The sequence below is a fragment of the Orcinus orca genome, chromosome 15 (genome assembly GCF_937001465.1).
Source record: "Orcinus orca chromosome 15, mOrcOrc1.1, whole genome shotgun sequence".
Classification (NCBI taxonomy): Eukaryota; Metazoa; Chordata; class Mammalia; order Artiodactyla; family Delphinidae; genus Orcinus; species Orcinus orca.
Window position 1 is genome coordinate 40,162,862 of NC_064573.1, and position 18,421 is coordinate 40,181,282.

General features: G+C 39.2%; 1 protein-coding gene across 27 annotated transcripts in view; it reads right to left on the reverse strand.

The window, feature by feature from the left end:
• The window catches only part of DTNA (dystrobrevin alpha), a 390,891-nt gene that overhangs the window by 20,301 nt on the left and 352,169 nt on the right, over nt 1-18,421 (reverse strand). For 12 of the 27 annotated variants that reach the window (XM_033435206.2, XM_049697967.1, XM_049697962.1 and 9 more), the window contains 4 exons: nt 17,930-18,017; nt 15,978-16,075; nt 11,889-12,002; nt 5,552-5,648 (listed from right to left, as the gene is read on the reverse strand). In XM_033435206.2, coding sequence (XP_033291097.1) covers nt 5,552-5,648; nt 11,889-12,002; nt 15,978-16,075; nt 17,930-18,017 — 397 coding nt within the window. Of the gene's footprint in view, nt 1-1,110; nt 3,737-5,551; nt 5,649-11,888; nt 12,003-15,977; nt 16,076-17,929; nt 18,018-18,421 lie in introns of those variants that run through there. The other 15 variants (XM_033435230.2, XM_049697960.1, XM_049697958.1 and 12 more) reach the window with 5 other exon arrangements.

The following is an 18,421-nucleotide window of genomic DNA, read 5'->3' on the forward strand; positions in this document are numbered from 1 at the left end:
GGCTGAGAAGGGGTGGAGTCAGGTTTGGGGGCCTCCAGTGTCATAAAAGGGGCTTAGTCTTTATCGTGAAATAAAGCGTCATTTTCTAAGGCTTTTAAGCACAGAAGCAATTTTTACTTTTCTAGAATTAATTAAACAACTCCTAATTTAAAAGAAGTATGAGAGAGAGAGAGAAAGAGAAAGAGAGACAGAGGCTAGGAAGGTATGCTTTTGAACACAGATGTTAGTCCTAATATTGCAGTTGATTATTTATGATGTGACTGATCCCCACCTGCCCTCATTTTTGATCGCTTCACTACTCCATACAATACCCATAAGAGAGGATGAGCAGGGGAAATAATGGAAGGTGAACCTAAACTGTTAAAATCTGTCATTTCTGGCCTGTTCATGTTCCATAATATATCTGGAAGAAGTAGGAACCTGAATGACTATGATTTCCCGAGTTAATTGGGCCATCCAGTAGTAAATAGAGAAGACAATGGGAGCAGGAGATGGAATTTGAAATGATGTGTGACTTTCTTCCCTTGACTGAGACAATTAACTAACAAGTTAATGTAAGGAAGAGAAGCGAGTGTGTGTATGTGCGCATGCGTGTAAAATGTGGGTCAAATTAGAAAAGTTTATACCTTCTTCTGTGTATATGTATACATATATACATACATTTATGCTTATATCTGACTTGCATATAGTATTTCACAAAGTGGTTCCACATTTGTTATCTTTTAAAATCTATACAACAACCCTGTGAGCCATGTATTATCGGTATGTTTGAAATAAACTGCTAGGAAGTTAACTGACTTATTCAAGATCTTATAGTTGTAAGTGAGGAACTGGGACCACCATAACTCAGGTCTAGCTCCAGTAATGTTTCTTAGAAAATTATTATTGAGACCCTACCTTCTGAACTAAAGGATACTTGGTTTTAGACCAGGTCATAGTATTTGGCACTGGAAGGATACCAGAAACTCTGGAATATGCTGTCACTGTTATTATATCCCAGCCGCCTTTGTTATTAAACTTTTTATGAGTGTTCTTTTTATGGTTCCTTCAATAAATCTTACAAATACACAAAGAAGAAAGAGGGTAGGATAATTTCGATTCAAGTTTGTAAAAAAAATTTATTGCTTATGATACCATAATCATCATATTATATTACAGGCACCATTTTAAAAAAAAATTCATGTTCTCTCCTCAAGGGGAATAAATTCATGCATTACCTCTAACAAGAAACAGCATAAGTAGGAACTATATATACCAGTATAATAAAATACATTGAACCACACAGACTTATGATAAAGCAAGTAGAGGTTATTAAATCAAGCACAATTTGTTGTGTGTGGTGTCTTAAATCTGATTTTACAAAGAGAATGTCGCCAAAGGGGAAAGGCTCATAAATAAAAACAGAATTTAGAAGCAGATGCCAGACTAAAACTTCTAAATTCTCTCCTTAGATCATGTTATACCATGAGAAGTCTATAAATTTGGATGGCATTTGTTTATTTCCTTGTAGAACTGCCTCTGCAGGATTGGGACATATGGGGTTCTGTCTTTAATTTTCACTGAAGGTCAGTATAAGAATCAGCCACACGAAATCTACTGCGTGTGTCTGTTTTATTATTCACTACTTCTATAAAGCTCTGAGTGAAAACTTCATTTTATATTTTATGCCAACAGAAATTTTGGTCCCTTGAGAACTGGCATTTCTGTTCTGATAAAACCACCAATTATGTTTTCCTTTTTTTTTGCCTCACTGCTAGAAAGGTCAGAGTGACACCCTGTCCCTTATGATTAGCACATTTGCATCTTCTTCAGTTTTCGATTTTTCTATTTCCATTTTATGAAGTCACTGTTTATGTCTCTAGTTGTAAGCTGCCTTGGGTCCTTTTTGAAGAGAGGCTTGACTATGTAAGCAAAGAAATGAGTAAGACCCGCAAACACTCTCCCCACCCAGACAACGCATTGCTGACATCTGGGTGTTGCCAATAATGGTCCTTAAGTACCTAGGCAGCAGTACCCACTGCTGGCTGACTTTCAAAGATGTGGCAGCTGTTGAGGGCCCAGTGGGGAGGAACTGGAGGGAAAGAAGGCAGTAATGCTCTTATGGGCGCTGCCATGGTTTGGCTCTATGCATTCATCTGTTTATGAACTTCCTGGTCCACTGAGCCTTTCAAGAATGTGCTGCCTTGGAAATGGTAGAGAGAGGGTCCCCGAGGGAAATGGCTAAAGCAGGGCTGACTGGCTGCAGGATGGTTGCCTACTCTCTCCACTAGGAGAAGGAAGGTTATATGTGAGCCTTATTTCCTTTTTCTATGCACACACTGAGTAAGAGACAGGAAAGAAAAGAGGCTGTTTGCAGAGAAGCACCATGAGATGGCATTTTTCTTTACCATGATCTAAGTGTGTTGTACGTACAACAGCAATACCCCATGTATGCATTTATGGGCAATAATACAGGCAGCAAATGTGTGTCTTTTACCCAGGGGGACTGTCTCTCATTAAAATTTGACTTCAGTTTAGTGAAGTAATTTTTTTCACAAAATACAAATAATGTAATACATTGTCTTTATTGTCTGACATTACAGATTTGTTTTACACTTTCCTTCTTTACAGACCTTGGGAATGAAGGGTAAAAATGTGTCCAGCATTTTGCAAACATTTTTTGTTACACACAAACACGCACAGTGAATAATAGGAAAGAGAATACAGAAGAATGAAAGGTACGTTGAAATCAGATAGGCTGCGGTTCTAATGGATCCATGGAAATACCATATAACTTTTTGATAAGACCAGTAAGTGGGATATATTGTTATACACAGCTTGGTACATGCACTTGAAATGAAAGCTGCTTTTATTTTGCCATTGTTTTATTATTATTGTATTTTGAGTACGCTGCTCCCTCTGCTGGCTTCTGCAACTGGCTACATGGCCAGACAGGGGGCTTCAGTTCAGGCTACAGTTAGACAGTCAGTCACAAGGCTCCTATTTCCAGGGAAGATGTATGTAACACCTTGTGAACTCCTACAGCAGAAAGGTGCTTGGTGGTACGAGAAAGGCTGAAAGTTACCTATTCTTTGGAGATGACTGTCAACCAATGGTAGGGATTCTGGTTTGGGAAGTGAACAGTTACGGAGTACAGTCTTTCTCTTATTAGACTGAGCACGTAACGGTGAGCAGTGGGGAGCAGGGCTTAAACATTATGCAATGAAAGGAGATGTAATTGGCTGGTTTTTACAAAAAGAAGTTCCACATCTTTTCAGTAAAATGGAAACTGAACTGAATATTCACAGCATGAGAGGATGTTGAGGTTAGCTTCTGACGCTGTGGATTCTACCTAGTGTAATGTTAGTGATTGTGGTGAGTGTCTTTCTATGAAGAGAAGGGTCTGATCAACAACCCAGAAGAGCATGAGACTGGTTTGAAACTTAGACCCCTGGAGGTCTAAAAAGTTTCCAACAAGTTAAAGCGTGTTCCCTGTTCTAAAGGACATAATAGCTCTTCTTTTGATGTTGACGGTAGTAATAGTTATAAAAAATGCTAAATTTTATATGTCTCCAATCAAGCACTACATTGAAAAGGAAGCAAATTAGTATAATTTTTTTTTCTCTTTCCAAACTGAAGCATGAACATACATTAGAGGCGAAAGCAATGAGAAAAACGGCAGGACGGCAGGCCCCTCCACTGTTAGTTAAGACCTGCAGTAGGGGACATAACTTACTCCCTGCTTCAATTCTTCTTCCTACAGAAAGATCGAATCAATAATAGTTAGATTACCCAGGGTTCCAATAAGAGCAGGTACACAGTGTGAAGGAATGAAGGTGGGGGAAACCTCAATGTGGCTTTGATGGCAGGTCAAGCCTCTTCTCCTGGTGAGTTTAGTTCCAAGTCTATTTGGATATTTGAGACTACAGACCCATCTCTTTCCTCCATGCATCCAACCATCCTTCAACATGATTCCTCTCTCTGTCCTGCTATTGGTACATCCTGATACCATAGACTATGCTTAATTAGGCTACGTTGATGCCAAGATAGCTGGTGGTAAATAGACTCCTATCCCATTGCTACAGTGACAGAAGCTACAGAAGTAGAACCAGGGGGCTGTTTACAGTTTCCTGTCATTCAGTGAAGGGAAAGATGGGATGGGCCCACTTCATTTGGTAGATTTGGAAAAACAAAAACCAGAAAGAGCTTTTTTATATCATCAAATGAGATAATAGGGCAGAAACAGCAAGAGGTTATTAGTTATCTAGTCCTGTCTTAACATAGATAGTACAACAAAAACTGAATTCTGCGCTTTATATGTCTAATACAATGAAAAGTAAATTTTGTTTAGTAAAGATAAAGCATTCCTGACACGGATGGCAGGAAAAGTCAACTAAGGAATATAAAAGAATAAAGAAAACAAAAGAAAAAAGTGTTACACTTACATCAGTGCCTGGTACACAGTAGGTTCCAACAAATATTTGTTAACTATTTAATTTTTTTTAATTAAAAAATAAATAAAGAAAGGAAGGAAGGGAGAGAGAAAGAAAAGTAAGAAAAGGAAAGGGGAGGAAAGGAAAGGAAGGGAAAGAAAGAAAGAAAGAAAACAATACAGAAACAATAAATGATGGGGTGTCAGGAATATGGGAGATCCAGGGACTGAAAGGCAGGACATCTTATCTCACAAGTGAGTTGTCCCAGAGACTTTGCCTATGTCCTTTTATCAGAAGTTTTAGTTCCTGCCTTTGGCATGTCACAGTTCCAGTCCATACTGGTTCATGCTTATTTACATCAGGCAGGATGACAACAGAGCACTGAAACCTCTGCTGGGGCAATCATGGACATGAGGCCATAATTAGTCTACTTTTGGGTTGAAATGCAATTTAGAGCATACTGAAGAAGGGAATAAGATATATGAAAGAAAGAATACCACTTCCCAATGAGAATTATTATTATAACGCTCTGCAGAGGACTTCTATAGATCATCTTATTAAATGCTCTACCTGCAGAAAAGTTAAGGAGATATTCCCATTTACAATTTGCATTTGAAACCCAGAGAAGTTATGTGACTTGCTGCTAAAGCCACACAGATTTGACAACATTTACTGAAATTAACAAAGTTACTCCCCTTAATAAAACTATAATCACCAAAATTATTTAATGGCTGTATCTTCATTTTCTGAATTAGATATTAGCTTCTGTTTAGATTAGTCAGAATTTCTGAAGGCTATGAAATGTAAAATATTTCTAAATAAATCCAGTTTTACTACTTCCAAGGACAAAAGGAACTGTAAATGAGCCAACTGGAAATAAGTTGTGCCACGAAGGTCCTCAGTAGTCTGGTTCCAGGAAATGGACAAGAATGAGCCCTATAATTGACTGCTATCATTTGATGTGCCTAAGAAGAGATACTAAAACTGAGTTTGAAAGCACATTTTGGAGGAACTCACATATAGTAATTGAAAAAACCATTGCACATTATGTGCAAATTTCTTTTATTTTTTTAATTAAAATTTTTTTTTACAAATGCCATAGTTGTAGGTCTAGGAAACATTTATTTGAAACATCTTACCTTTAGTAGCTTCATGAGACCTTCTAACTGGACCATTAGCTCTCTCCGGCTCTCCTGGAGAGCAGACATTCTCTGTTCCAGCTCATCCTTGCGCTGTCTAAGAAAGAAGCAGTTGTCATCAGAAACAGCATTCAATTCACTGAGCTAATCACATTTGCCAGTCTTGTGGACCGCTAGAAAAAGGGCATCTCTGGGTCTTTGACATAGGTTACCAGGCAGGGAAATGTCAAATGAATGAACAATTATAGCTTGGGTGTATGTTTATTTGTTAAAAGTCATACTAAAACAGAATTAAACTCTTATTGGATATTTACCCCCATCTACCCTGAATTAACTATTTAATGAAATCTTTTCTGAATGCTTATTATGTCATGGGCCCTGTGCTGTGCCATTGGGTCCCCTTGAGATAATAAACAAAAACCAAATTGTCACTGAAAAAGGCCAATCCCTCAGATCCTCCAAAACCAAGGACCTTTTTGTAAATCTCACAGAAAACACTGATTACCTTAGTATGTGGAAATCAGATTTAGAAAAGTACATTTTTCATCTCTTCAATTCTTAGTATGCAGTGTGGTGCCTTTCAGAGGAGAAATATTCGTGGTATACTTTTTATAGTCGATATAAATCTTCTGGCTTTGGTTTGGCTGCATAGAGTGAGGTCAGAAAAAAAGGAGTTCCTACACAATTGTTCTAACAATCTACAAGGTTTGTGTTTGCTTAATTTTGGTTTGTTTTGCAGAACTTCTATCAGCTGTCAGCAAGAATGAAAACAATGAAGGACACGAATATTAATGATTCACATTTCTGAAGTATATTTTCCAAATCTATTTCAAATCTATTATTTCATGACCATTAGTGAAAAAGTAATATATACATTTTTTCCTTGCCCCAAAGGCTCCTGTCTGATTTTGAAATATTGGAAATTATATTTTAAAAAGTGTGTGGATGCTTTAACCACGTATGTGTTAATGTATGACTAAGTATGCCTAATCTCAATGGCACAGACACAATATTAAGTGGAGCTATAGCAGGGACTCTGAAATGAAAAACTGACAATATAAAAATGTCACACTGAGTTAGGTCAATGACTCATCCAATTAAAAGATATTTTGTGGGAGGACAGGTTATGGATATAAAGGAGACATTTTTAATTTGCTTTCATGTAGGCCTTCTCTATAATGAATTATGAATTTAAAACTTATAAACACATCACTCTTTTTGAAAATATTTATACTTTTGGCTTTTATTGCCATTTAAAGCTTATTCCAGAGCAATCCTTCCTTTGATTTTCTTTACAATTGCCTCTTTTCTGAATCCCGAGGACAAGGCACATCATAATTTTATAGACTTTAATGCTATCTTATTTTAGTCTTTGGTCTTCCTGGTCTGTAGTGTTCTAATTTTGAAAGTCTTGCCAATTCGAAAATATTCTTCAATGACAAACCCATTAGCTGGTTTTTCTTTGACCTTGTCTGCACATGGTGTTCCAACTACATCCTCAGAAGGGCTTGGCAGAAGAGTAGATAATGTTTCTGATTTATTTCCAGTTCTCTTCTAGATACTGTTCTATAAATTTTGGCCTTTTGATCATAAGAGCACTTTGAGAAGAAGGTTGAAGCAAACTTCTAATATTATAGGTAAGAAATATTAAGAGAAGCACCCAAAAACTATCAGAAAAAGTTAGCTTATAGTAATCTATAATTAACCAACATTGAAAAAAACTTACTTGTACATTTATCTTACAGTAGTACTCTTTCAAAACATGACATTTACTCTTTCATGCATTTGATTGAATTACATTTTTAAAAATCATTTAATAATGATAATAATAATTTTTAAAAAATCATTTAATAATGTCTTCTCTATAAGTGTTTATACCAGTGGTTACCAAATGTGGGTAACACATCTGTGGTGTAGCCTCCACTGTTCCAAGGAAAAATGAGAAAACAAGGACTAAGTAGTGATTTTATTTTCATAGAGCTAAAAATATTCACGTCTGACGAATGCCTTTTATTCTGTCAGATTATTTCTAGTTTTGTGTGTGCGTTAAAACCTACTTTCTTTAGGACAGTGTTGGAACAATAGGCAAAATTTTAATATGAACTGTATATTAGATAATAATAAATAACAATATTAACTTTCCTGAATTTGATGATGATACCATGGTTATACAAGAGAATGTCTTCTTTTTTCTTAGAAAATATATACATAAGTATTTAGGGGTAAAGTGTTATAATGTCTGCAATTTACTCTCAAATGGCTCATCAAAAATGCATATGTAATTTACATATATAAGCATATATAGGGAGATGCAGAAGGGTGTGGCAAAATGTTTGCAACCTCTAGGTGAAGCGTAGAAGGAAATTCATTGTGATATTCTTACAACACTTCTGTAGGCTTACATTTTTTTTCAAAATAAAAAGTTGAAAAATATACTGTCATTCATGAAACTTGCAATAACAGATGATGGTAGTTTAAAAATGTCATTATATGGTAAAACAAAAAGTACTCAACTTTATGTTGTTTCCCCAAAATAATAAAAAATTAAGCTGGTCTAATGAAATTCAAGTCTGGAAACCACAGACGTGCATCAGAGATTATGATTCCACTTTTAATTGGTAAAAACAAAAAAAGTCTCTCTATATTAATAAGTTTTCTCGAAGAATAATTTTATATACTTTGAAAAGAATGCCATGTGTATAATATGATGCTTATTTTTTAGGCAAGGGATAGACATGAAAATTTATACTTGTTTTTCTTAAGATTTGTAGTGTCAAGTTGCTTCTGCAGTTTTCATTGATGTTTTCTTCATTATAGAACATGGTATTGTCTTTGCAAACATAGTTCTTTAGCTGTCTTTTAATGGTTCTGCAGTGGGAAGCCTCACTAGATCACCTTGCAAAATTTCCCTCAGATACTCCATCCAATATGGGAAGGAAAGACCTAGGGAACCACATGGAATGTTCCAGCCCTTTCTCTGCTTCATCTGTGCCTCTTGATTGCCTGTATTCTTGAAATTATGAGTAAAGCTCAATACTAGAGTAAGATCATGTGACTCTGACTTGACAATCTAATCCACTGTGTTAACCTGATACGTAACTCATCCTCTAATGGCTTCCTGTTGTAGGATTGATAGCAATATCCTCAAGATGAATGAACTAAATGAACAATAAAATGGAGGATGATAAATGTGATAGCAGTGTAGATGGACCGGAGGCTGGGAATTAGGAAAGTGTTTATTATAATAGTACAGGCAGGAGATAATTAAGACCCAAGGAACAGAGATAGAATATACCTGTGATGCTCATTGTGCAGGATCCTGGGCAAGTTATTTAACTTCTGTGAATCTCAGTTTCTTTATCTATAAAAAGACTATAATAGTAATGTCCAGCTCCCAGGATTTTTTTTTTTTACAGCTACTGTATGGAACAGTGTATGTAGAGCTTAGTGCATAGAAAGTGTCAGATTAGCACGCAGAAATGCCTATCCTATAATCCTATTCAGTTGCCAGATCTCGGTTGCAAACCTGGCTTTCCACTTTCTTGTGGCTAAAGTAAAAAGGGAAATATGATCATTTAGAAAGGTCATGATGCCCTTAAGATAAAAATAAACTATGCGTTCATGAAAAGCAAAGCTCTGATCTTGCTGCCCCCATTCCCCTACTAAATACATTTCTCCTGTTGGCTTCTCAGTAAGAGGCCCAGAAAGGATGTAACAGGTGGAGAAGACCTCTGTCAAAGCTACAATAAGGAGTCCCTTTGGCGGCTTCACATGGTCGCCCCTCAATGGGAACTCAAGGCCAAAGTAATTGGCGAGAAGTCATTGTTTTGGAACTCTTTGAAAGTCTGAAATGACTAAAAGATAGAACACCCACAGCAGGTTTTCTTAACCTGGGATGTCAGGGTATCTTTGAAATCCCCAAATTGTTAAAAAGTGCTTAGCACAGTATAAATGGTTCATAAGCATCTAAAGAAATATACGTCAAGGGAGTGTACTTCTTCCTCCAGGCAGAAGAAATGTGGAGAATATGGAGGCAGGCAAGTTAATCAGCTAGGATTTAGGTGTCTCAAGCCTCAAGCCTTATGTGTGGGCCACCAGCTGACAGTGAGGGCCGAAAGTCTAGAAGTTCCCCACAGAACCAGACTCCTTAGTGTAGCTTTGAGCTAGGCTGGGGTCATGGGAATGCCCACGAGTCAGGGCCAGAGGATGGTTAAAATTATTCGTCTGTTCCAAGATAGCAACATCAAGGAGGGAAGAAATATCAGTTGGAAAAGTCATCATCAGTGAACCAGGCACATAAAGATGCCTTCCCAGATGGTATCATCCTAATGGAACCAAATACTTTGGGAAGCAAATGCTAACTGGGGGGAACCAGTGAAAATGCTTATGAAAATTCCTAGTCACCACCCTTCCACTAGAGAATGGGATGGCCAGTGAAGAGGTATAAAGAACATTCCAGGCACAGACAGGGTGCCCTGAGGTGTAGATGAATGACTATTCTATTTCTAAGTTGGTTTATTCCGTTATATTTCTGTGTACACTAGACTTAACTTTCTTGTAAGTCTCGAGGGCCTACATGATCCTATTTGGCAAAAGATGCTTTCAAGCAGTGACTTTACTTTCATATGCCTTTGAGGAGGAGGATGTAGAACATCCCTTTTTCCTTCTTTTCATTTTCATCCCTTCTGGGTGATGGTAGTAGAATGTGCAAGAATTTCTAATACATCTCTGTGAAAGTAGGACCAGAAATCCCATACATTGAAAAGGAAGAATTTCTGTTTCTTCCATTAAATTATTTTGTTCTTCCAAAGTATGACGTGATCTCTTCACATCAAGCAGCCCCCACGAGATGCAAGTTCTATAGGTCTCCTTTCCATAACTCAGGCCTTTGGTGGGTTTGCCCCTCTAGCCAGGTGCACAAACCTGGGGAGACTGGATCCCAGCTGCGAGGCAGGGCCTGCCCCCTGGCCAGATGTGCTGAGTGCCCAGATGTTAATATGGCCAAAGGGCAGGGTTAGAGTGGAACCCCCGGAAACATCCATGACTACAATCAATAGGGACTTGATAAAATCCAAATATAGCCATAGAGAATCTGCTTAATTTAGTCTCTTTGTATGGAGGAAGTAAGTGGCACTCTAACTCTGACAAGAGTTTCTGAGAAGAGGCATCTGTACTTATTATAAAAATTATGCCTCAGAGTTAGATTTACCTGAAATATACTTGGCATCCAAATTAAAAGATGGAAAGAATGTTATACTTGCTAACTTCAAGTGCCTTGTGAAATATCCATATGACATTTTCATGAGGGAATGTCTTTGAGTTTATGTTTGTGTTGTTTACTACACAGACAGGTTTGGGTAAGTGCCGTATTCAAGGTATGGTGGTTAAGTCTGATTGGAGCCCATGGTGTGACTCTCCTTTTGCACGTGGTCACAGTCCTCATCCACGTCTTACTACTCTCTACCGGCCTGACCCTGAGAAGTGCCCTGAAATTCAGGGCTTGAACCAAATGACCTTCTTAGGTCCTTCCCAACTCAAATATTTCATGATGACAGACTAGGTAACACCAGGCCTTTAAATTCATTTGTAGAACAAGAAGGTATGAAAATCTGTATGCAAAGCTATTAGGGACCAAGATTTAGAGATAATTTATGGGTCACAGGTAAATTTTTAAATTTAAAAAACTGTGATGATTCTTTAGTTGTTTACATGTTTGTTTTGTTGATCACTTTTATCATAAACCTATTGTTGATAGCACAAATAACTAAAGAGAGTTGAGTTCAAATTTTTTCCAGTAAGACAGATATAGAGAACAAACAAGTGGTTACCAATGGGGAAAGGGAAGGGAGGAGTGGCAATATAGGGGTAGGACATTAACAGGTACAAACTATTATGTATAAAATAAGCTATAAGGATATAGTGTACAACACAGAATACAGCAAAGATTTTATAAAAACTATAAATGAGGTATAACTTTTAAAAATTGGGGCATCACTATGTTGTATACCTGTAACTTATATAATACTGTACATCAACTATACTTTAATTAAATAAAGAGAGTGTACTATAAAAAATTCTATTTTCCGGTGAAACATTTTGTTTCGGATCTAAAGAACACTGTTTCCTTTTCTCTGTGTCAAAGAAAAAAATAAATAAATAAACAGCCTCTTTCCCAAACCTGCAAATTCCAGCAATTAGATGTGTGCTATTAAAAAAAAACCAAACAGATGTTAGCAGCTATGGTGGCTGAGGACCGTTTTCTGGTGGACACTGTTAGACTTTATTGATGATCTCAGACACCTGTATTTCCTGAGACGCCTTGGGCTCCTTTTCTTACCTGAGGAGGCGGAGCTCTGCCAGCAGAGTGGGGTTTTGCTGCGCCTTCTCTGGAGTGGGCTGAGAAGCTTGTTCATGCTCTAGCCGCAGCCTCTGGATCTCCTGTAAGATTTCTCTTGGGAGAGAGGAGGAAGGTAAGAAACCCAGGTCAGTTAACTTCCAGGATGTCGAGGATCTAACATCTGAGTAGATCAGGGCCACCAGAACAAAGAAAGAAGGGGTCATCCTATGTGTTGGAGCAGAACCAACCCTCATTACCTGACTGTGTTTACGAGGGGTTGGCTGTAGCTAGTTGGGTTAGGGAACCATTGACCGAAACCTCCCGCCTTGGCCAGGTACGATGATAACTGATGACTGCTTGCCTGAGTTGTCTCACAACAGGAGGTTCCGATAAGGAACATGGTGCTCCCACTAAAAACTAACCAGGAGAATTTGGGAGGGGCCAAGACAGGGAGGAGACAACCAATCTCCCAGAATCCTTCGTGCTGGAATCCATCTTGGATGAGAGATGCGCGCGCCACCAGGAAGGACCCTGAGTCAGACCAAATATGGGCCAAACAAGATGATTGGCCAGAGACAACCCGGAAACTAACCCCATTACCATAAAACCTGAGACCGCGAGCCACGTGGCAGAGCAGATCTCCTGCGTTCCCTTACCCTGCTGCTCTGACCCCGGGCGCCCGTTCATTCCCAATAAACTCTTTGCTTTGTCAATATGTGTCTCCTTGGACAATTCATTTCTGAGTGTTAGACGAGAGCCCACTCTCCGGCCCTGGAACATTGTTGCCCCTTCCTGCAACAGTTGGGTGCTCTGGGTGAGGGGATACTGCCTTCATCTCCAGTACATCCAAACTAGGAAGACTCTGCAATATGTCATTGGAGCCTTCAAGCTGAGTGTTCTCCCCAGGACCTAACACTCTCTCTAGTCAGTAATATAATGCTGTGGTAATGTGTTCAACTTTGCAAAGTGCACTGCTTAAGAGACAAAAATGAATCTTCCACTTATTTATGATCTCAGTCTGACACCATAAAGTACCTGCAGCTACCAAGTAAGAGATGCTTGGAAAAAATAAGGATAAATGGTGCTCATTTTGCAAAACTAAATAACCCCATTCTCTCACCAGGAATGAAATTCTTCTCACTGAATTTATCTGAGAAGCCCCCAGGTAGGCAAAATTCTTTCTCTTTTCTTTAATATTTTCAGCCTTAACAATGTATCTGAATAAGGGTAGCCTTGTGAAGGAAAGTGCTTTTAAAAGGATTCACTGTAATTGAGTCTGTGACATAAGAGTGCTATTGGTGTGACCCCTATCAGGGGTGAGACATGTCAGTCTATTATTGATGTTGGGGCCGGGGCTGCCCTGCATTGAGGTGAACATTAGGCCAGCCATAAGGGATGGGTGACCGATGTAAGACAAATTATCCCTAAGTGAGTTAGAAGCTATTAAGCAAGGTTAGAAGTCACAGGTTCTTGGGGGAGGGGTCAGTCTCCCATCCAGCAAAACGCAGAAGAGCCCATAAGATAGAAGGAAGCACCAAGAATGGAAGGTGAACTTGGTGAGCAAGGGGGATGGGTGGCTTTCCATCTGAGAGGCTGATTTACAACCTCCTGCTTCACAAACAGGCCAGAATCAAGAAGCTAATTACCAGTGAGTCACTATACCTCTCATGGGTATGGTGGGAGCTTGGACCATAATTCAGTGGTTTTCAACTTGTTTTTTTGTCCCCCTTGGTGTTCTATAGTGGAAAATTTTCTTTAAAAGAAATCTTCCATGGAAACCCAACATGTCACACAGTTAAGAAGGAACTTCTCTGGTTAAAGAAAGGGAGGTGCCCTGTGCTACTAGCTCTTTTTCCTCTTCATACACCCCTACAGGGCCCCTGAACTCCCAGAGAGCCCAGCCTGAACATCAGTGAACTGAGATTTCCAAGATCTTGAGGGCTAACATCCTGACATCCTGTGACTTCCACTAGTTCTCCTTGTTGGTTCTCAGGACAGAACCATGACACAGCCATTTAGCCCAAGGAAGAAAAAGAGAGAAGCAGCTCTGATCAGATGAGAATAAAGGTAAGATAGGTAAGGAGCATGAGGTGCTTAGACTACACCCAGGGACTGTGCTGTCTTCTTTAGTCTTATTTAATCCTCATAACAGTTCTATTGTATATAGACTAGTATAGTATAGTTCTATTGGTACTGCAATTATCTGTTTTATGAATGAGGGAATCAAGCACATACCAGTTAAAAGTCTTGCCCAATTTCAATAAGTAGGTGGTAGCAGTCATTTGAACTCAGGCAGGTTTGCCCCAAAGCCCATATGTGTTCGACTCCTTCAGTCTTTGGTACTTGCTTGGACAGGTCTAGCCTAGGCAGGCTGTGACTTCCACAATGTAATCTGAAGAGTCCAGCTACTCCTAATACTAACTCTAACTGGCTCCTCTAAGGAGGCTCTAAGAAAGCATTATCTTCTAAAGATCATTTCTGAAATGTCTAAATGACTACGTAGGGTAGTCATGGAGTCAGGTGAGGAATTCTATCCTTCCTTGAAGCCCAGAGATCTGATTATTGGGTTAACTGTCACTTTGGAGACCATGGGATCCCTGGGTGAATTTCCGTGGTGCAGGAACTGTGACCTGGATAAGCTTCTGGGATGTGGTTCTGGGGTCTTTGGAAGGCATGAGGCCGTTGGCTTAGAGAGATGAGTTCAGGAGGGACTAGATGCTCTTCAGGCACGGGGTGGGGAAAGAACTCAGGGAAAGGATGAAGCTCTCTTTCTGCCATCTCTTCTCATTTCCATTCCTTTATTCCCTCTCATCCTAAAAACATGTATTCAGAGATTGCAATCCCAAAATGCCCTAGAAACAAGCAGTAAGAGTGGTAGCATGGTACAGCCGCACATTCATGGGGTTTCTTGCTGATTCTGGAATCCCACATGGAGGTAGATATCCCTGGGGTATTTCCTTAAAGGAAGTCCCGATTTCCCCTCAAGTGTGCTATCCCCATGCTGAGTGGAAGCAGAGAATCGGAAGGGAAAACAAAGTGCTTTGGAGAGATGGGAGAGTAGATTAAAATTGCAACCAAGATATTTGTGGGATTGTAAATTTTCACTTTAGTCTTGTTTTCTTTCTAAGAATATGAAAATGTGCCAAGTGAGTTTGTATCTTCCTTTTAAGATTTTTTTCTATAGAATTTTAAAGAATAGCATGACCGGGCTTCCCTGGTGGCGCAGTGGTTGAGAGTCAGCCTGCCGATGCAGGGGACACGGGTTCGTGCCCTGGTCCGGGAGGGTCCCACATGCCGCAGAGTGGCTGGGCCCCTGAGCCATGGCTGCTGAGCTTGTGCGTCCGGAGCCTGTGCTCCGCAACAGGAGAGGCCGCAACAGTGAGAGGCCCGGGTACCGCAAAAAAAAAAAAAAGAATAGCATGACTATTTATCCCAAAAATTTCAGGTCAAACTCTACAGGTATGCAACAATGATCAAAACCTCCTCCTTTACCGGTCTGATCTCAGAAGGGACATCAGTGTTTAAAGATGAGATTAAGTATTAAGACAGCTTGGTGTTGTTCTAAGAAATACAGAATGTACAAGTTGTTCTTATATGAGGCTTACTCAGCATTGAGTTTGAGATCTGACTCAGATATTTATTACTTTCTCACTCAGTATATATTGACTGAGTTTCTACACTGTTACAATGTACCAGGCATGGTCCTGGAGCTCAGGGGCCATTTGTCACAGCCTCTGTTCTCAAAGAACTTCCATATCAGTCAGGGAAGACAGACAATAAAAAGGAAACAAACACTTAAATGCGACTTTTTTTCAGAGAGAGATGTCATACACACACACACACACACACACACACACACACACACACACACACACACGGATGTAACAGAGAGTGGTTCCTGGAATAGGAGGTAGTGGGAGAGATCAGAGAGGTGATCTTTTAGGAGGTGGCATTTGAGCTGAGATCTGAATGATGGGAAGGAGCCATCTCTGCAGAGACCCCGAGGAAGAGCTTTCTAAGCTGCGAAAACAACCGATACTTTAAAGGCTGTAAAGAAAGAAAGAAGCAGGAGTGTCCCAAAAACCTTACCTGTTCTTGTTTTCTAGTTCTGCGATCAGCTGCCTTTGTTGCTTATTTGCATCAATGGTGAAGGAGATGTCAGGGGCACTCCTCTGCTGCGCTGGCTGCTGGAAAATATGTGGTTTATACTATTTAGTACTGGGAAGGGGAACCGACCTGTGTTTGAAAAGACAGGAGTCGTGAGATATGCACAAGAAAGAAAAAACTATTTCTATCAAAACAAAAAAAGCAAAACGTAAAATTAAATGGCCATTCCTCTCCTAAGGACCAGCTTTTTTGGGGATCTGGAGCACATCTATGCAGTGGAAAGCAGAATAGAATCCTTTGGCAGGCAAATATACAAAACATGGGAAAAATTGGTTTTTAGCTTTCTGACTTGAAATCTTTGGGGAACTAGTTCATTCTTGCCATGCTGTTCCCATCGCAACTATTCTTTCAGTAAAGGTGGGGTTAAAGAAATATATCACTGCTGAAGTATCTCTTTCTCTAGAGTTACTGTTTAACCACTGTAATATGCAATTAAAAATTGTATAGCTTTAAAGTCATAGTTAATATGACTTTCTTTTCTTCTTTTGGTCAACATACTTTTAGCATTTCTGTATTCATACATGTAATTTTACACTGATGGATTGCAACCAGTTTTAACAACTGGTGTATACGCAGTCATAACTTTCTCCATTCTTTTGTTTTTTTTAATAAAGTTATTTATTTTTGCCTGCGTTGGGTCATCATTGCTGCGCTTGGCCTTTCTCTAGTTGAGGCAAGCAGGCTACTCTTCATTGCAGTGCATGGGCTTCTCATTGCGGTGGCTTCTCTTGTTGCGGAGCATGGGCTCTAGGCACGTGGGCTTCAGTAGTTGTGGCATGTGGGCTCTAGAGCACAGGCTCAGTAGTTGTGGCGCACGGGCTTAGTTGCTCCGCAGCACGTGGGATCTTCCCGGATCAGGGCTCGAACCCGTGTCCCCTGCATTGGCAGGCGGATTCTTAACCACTGCACCACCAGGGAAGTCCCTCTCCATTCTTACATAATCACATATATATAAGAATATGATTATATAAGAATATATGTGTATATATACCTCATGTACCATATTTATATATGTATTTATGTGTATGTGTATTTAGTCAAGGGGTTATTTGATATTGTTTTGTAAAAGCAGGGTCAGATTATGTAGACTTCCCTGTGCCTTGCCTTCTTTGCTCTACCGTACATTATAGAAATTCCTCAATGTCAGTCTTTAGTGCTTTTAAAGCAAATTAAAAAAAATTACAACTAATCTTTCTACCAAAGAATGCCAAGCTTTAAAAAATAACACCCATTGCCTAAGCCCAAAGACATGGTGAAACTCAGCCTGATTTTTCATTTCTAGAAAACTAACCATAGGGAAAGGTTTAAACTTGGTAAAGGTCTGGCTTTTATAAAGCTTTTCTATCATTTTTAATTAGCATTTCTTTTAACAAAGAACGATTTGTGTTGCTAATGAAGAAGTGTGAGGTCCTATATTTTATATCCTAAATGGTCTTCTATAGCTGGCATATGGGAACTTTGACATGTGATGCAGAGTTTTCTTTTGATTTTATGACATAATTTTCTCTTTCTTGCTATATTGAGAAAAGTAGAAACAACTTTTGATATATATTTCTTGATATATTGATAAAAGTAGAAACTTATCTGAGCCAGTTGTGGATTTGAATCATTGCTTGTTCTTTATATTAACTGATTAGGAATTATCCAGAGAAATTGGGTATTGGTCTGGTTCAGCACTATTGTAACAGGAATACCTCGAGCTCTGACTCATGCTAGACCAGAATGATAGCTGGAAAGTAAAAATGGAAGCAGTGGAAGGCCAGATCGTTTTTAGGTCTTGCAGACGGCACAGTAGCAACTACTCAGCTCTGCTGTTGTGGCGTCAGCTATTAGGGTAACAATCAACGTGACATCCGCTCGTTCAGAGTACTTACAGACGAAGTGGACTCTGCTGCCAGTCTTGCCGCGTATCTGGCGATCAGCCGGTGCTCTTCATCAAGCCGGGTGGAGCTCTCAAGCATACTATTGAGAACAGAGCAAGAGTCAGGCAACTGAGAAAAGATGGGAATATTCATACTACCACCTGGAGTGGGTTGGCTATTTTAATGTTTCAGTGCAAAAAATTTGATCGTTATACAAAATCCTATTAGGTTAATGACATCAGACTTGGATTCATGATGTGATCTAATATGTGGCCAGGAAGGTCCTTAATAAATCCTACCTTACAAAGAAATCTCCAAAGAGGAGTGACTTTCCTGATCAACATTTCTGATGAAAGAATACTTTCTCTTTGATTTAGTTATATTGCCTTTAACAATTTAATTTCCTTATGACAAAGTAATACATGTCTGAAACCAACATGATAGACAATATGAAAGCAAGAAGGAAGAAGAAACCAATTTGTTCAGCCTCCAGTGATCCCTCAG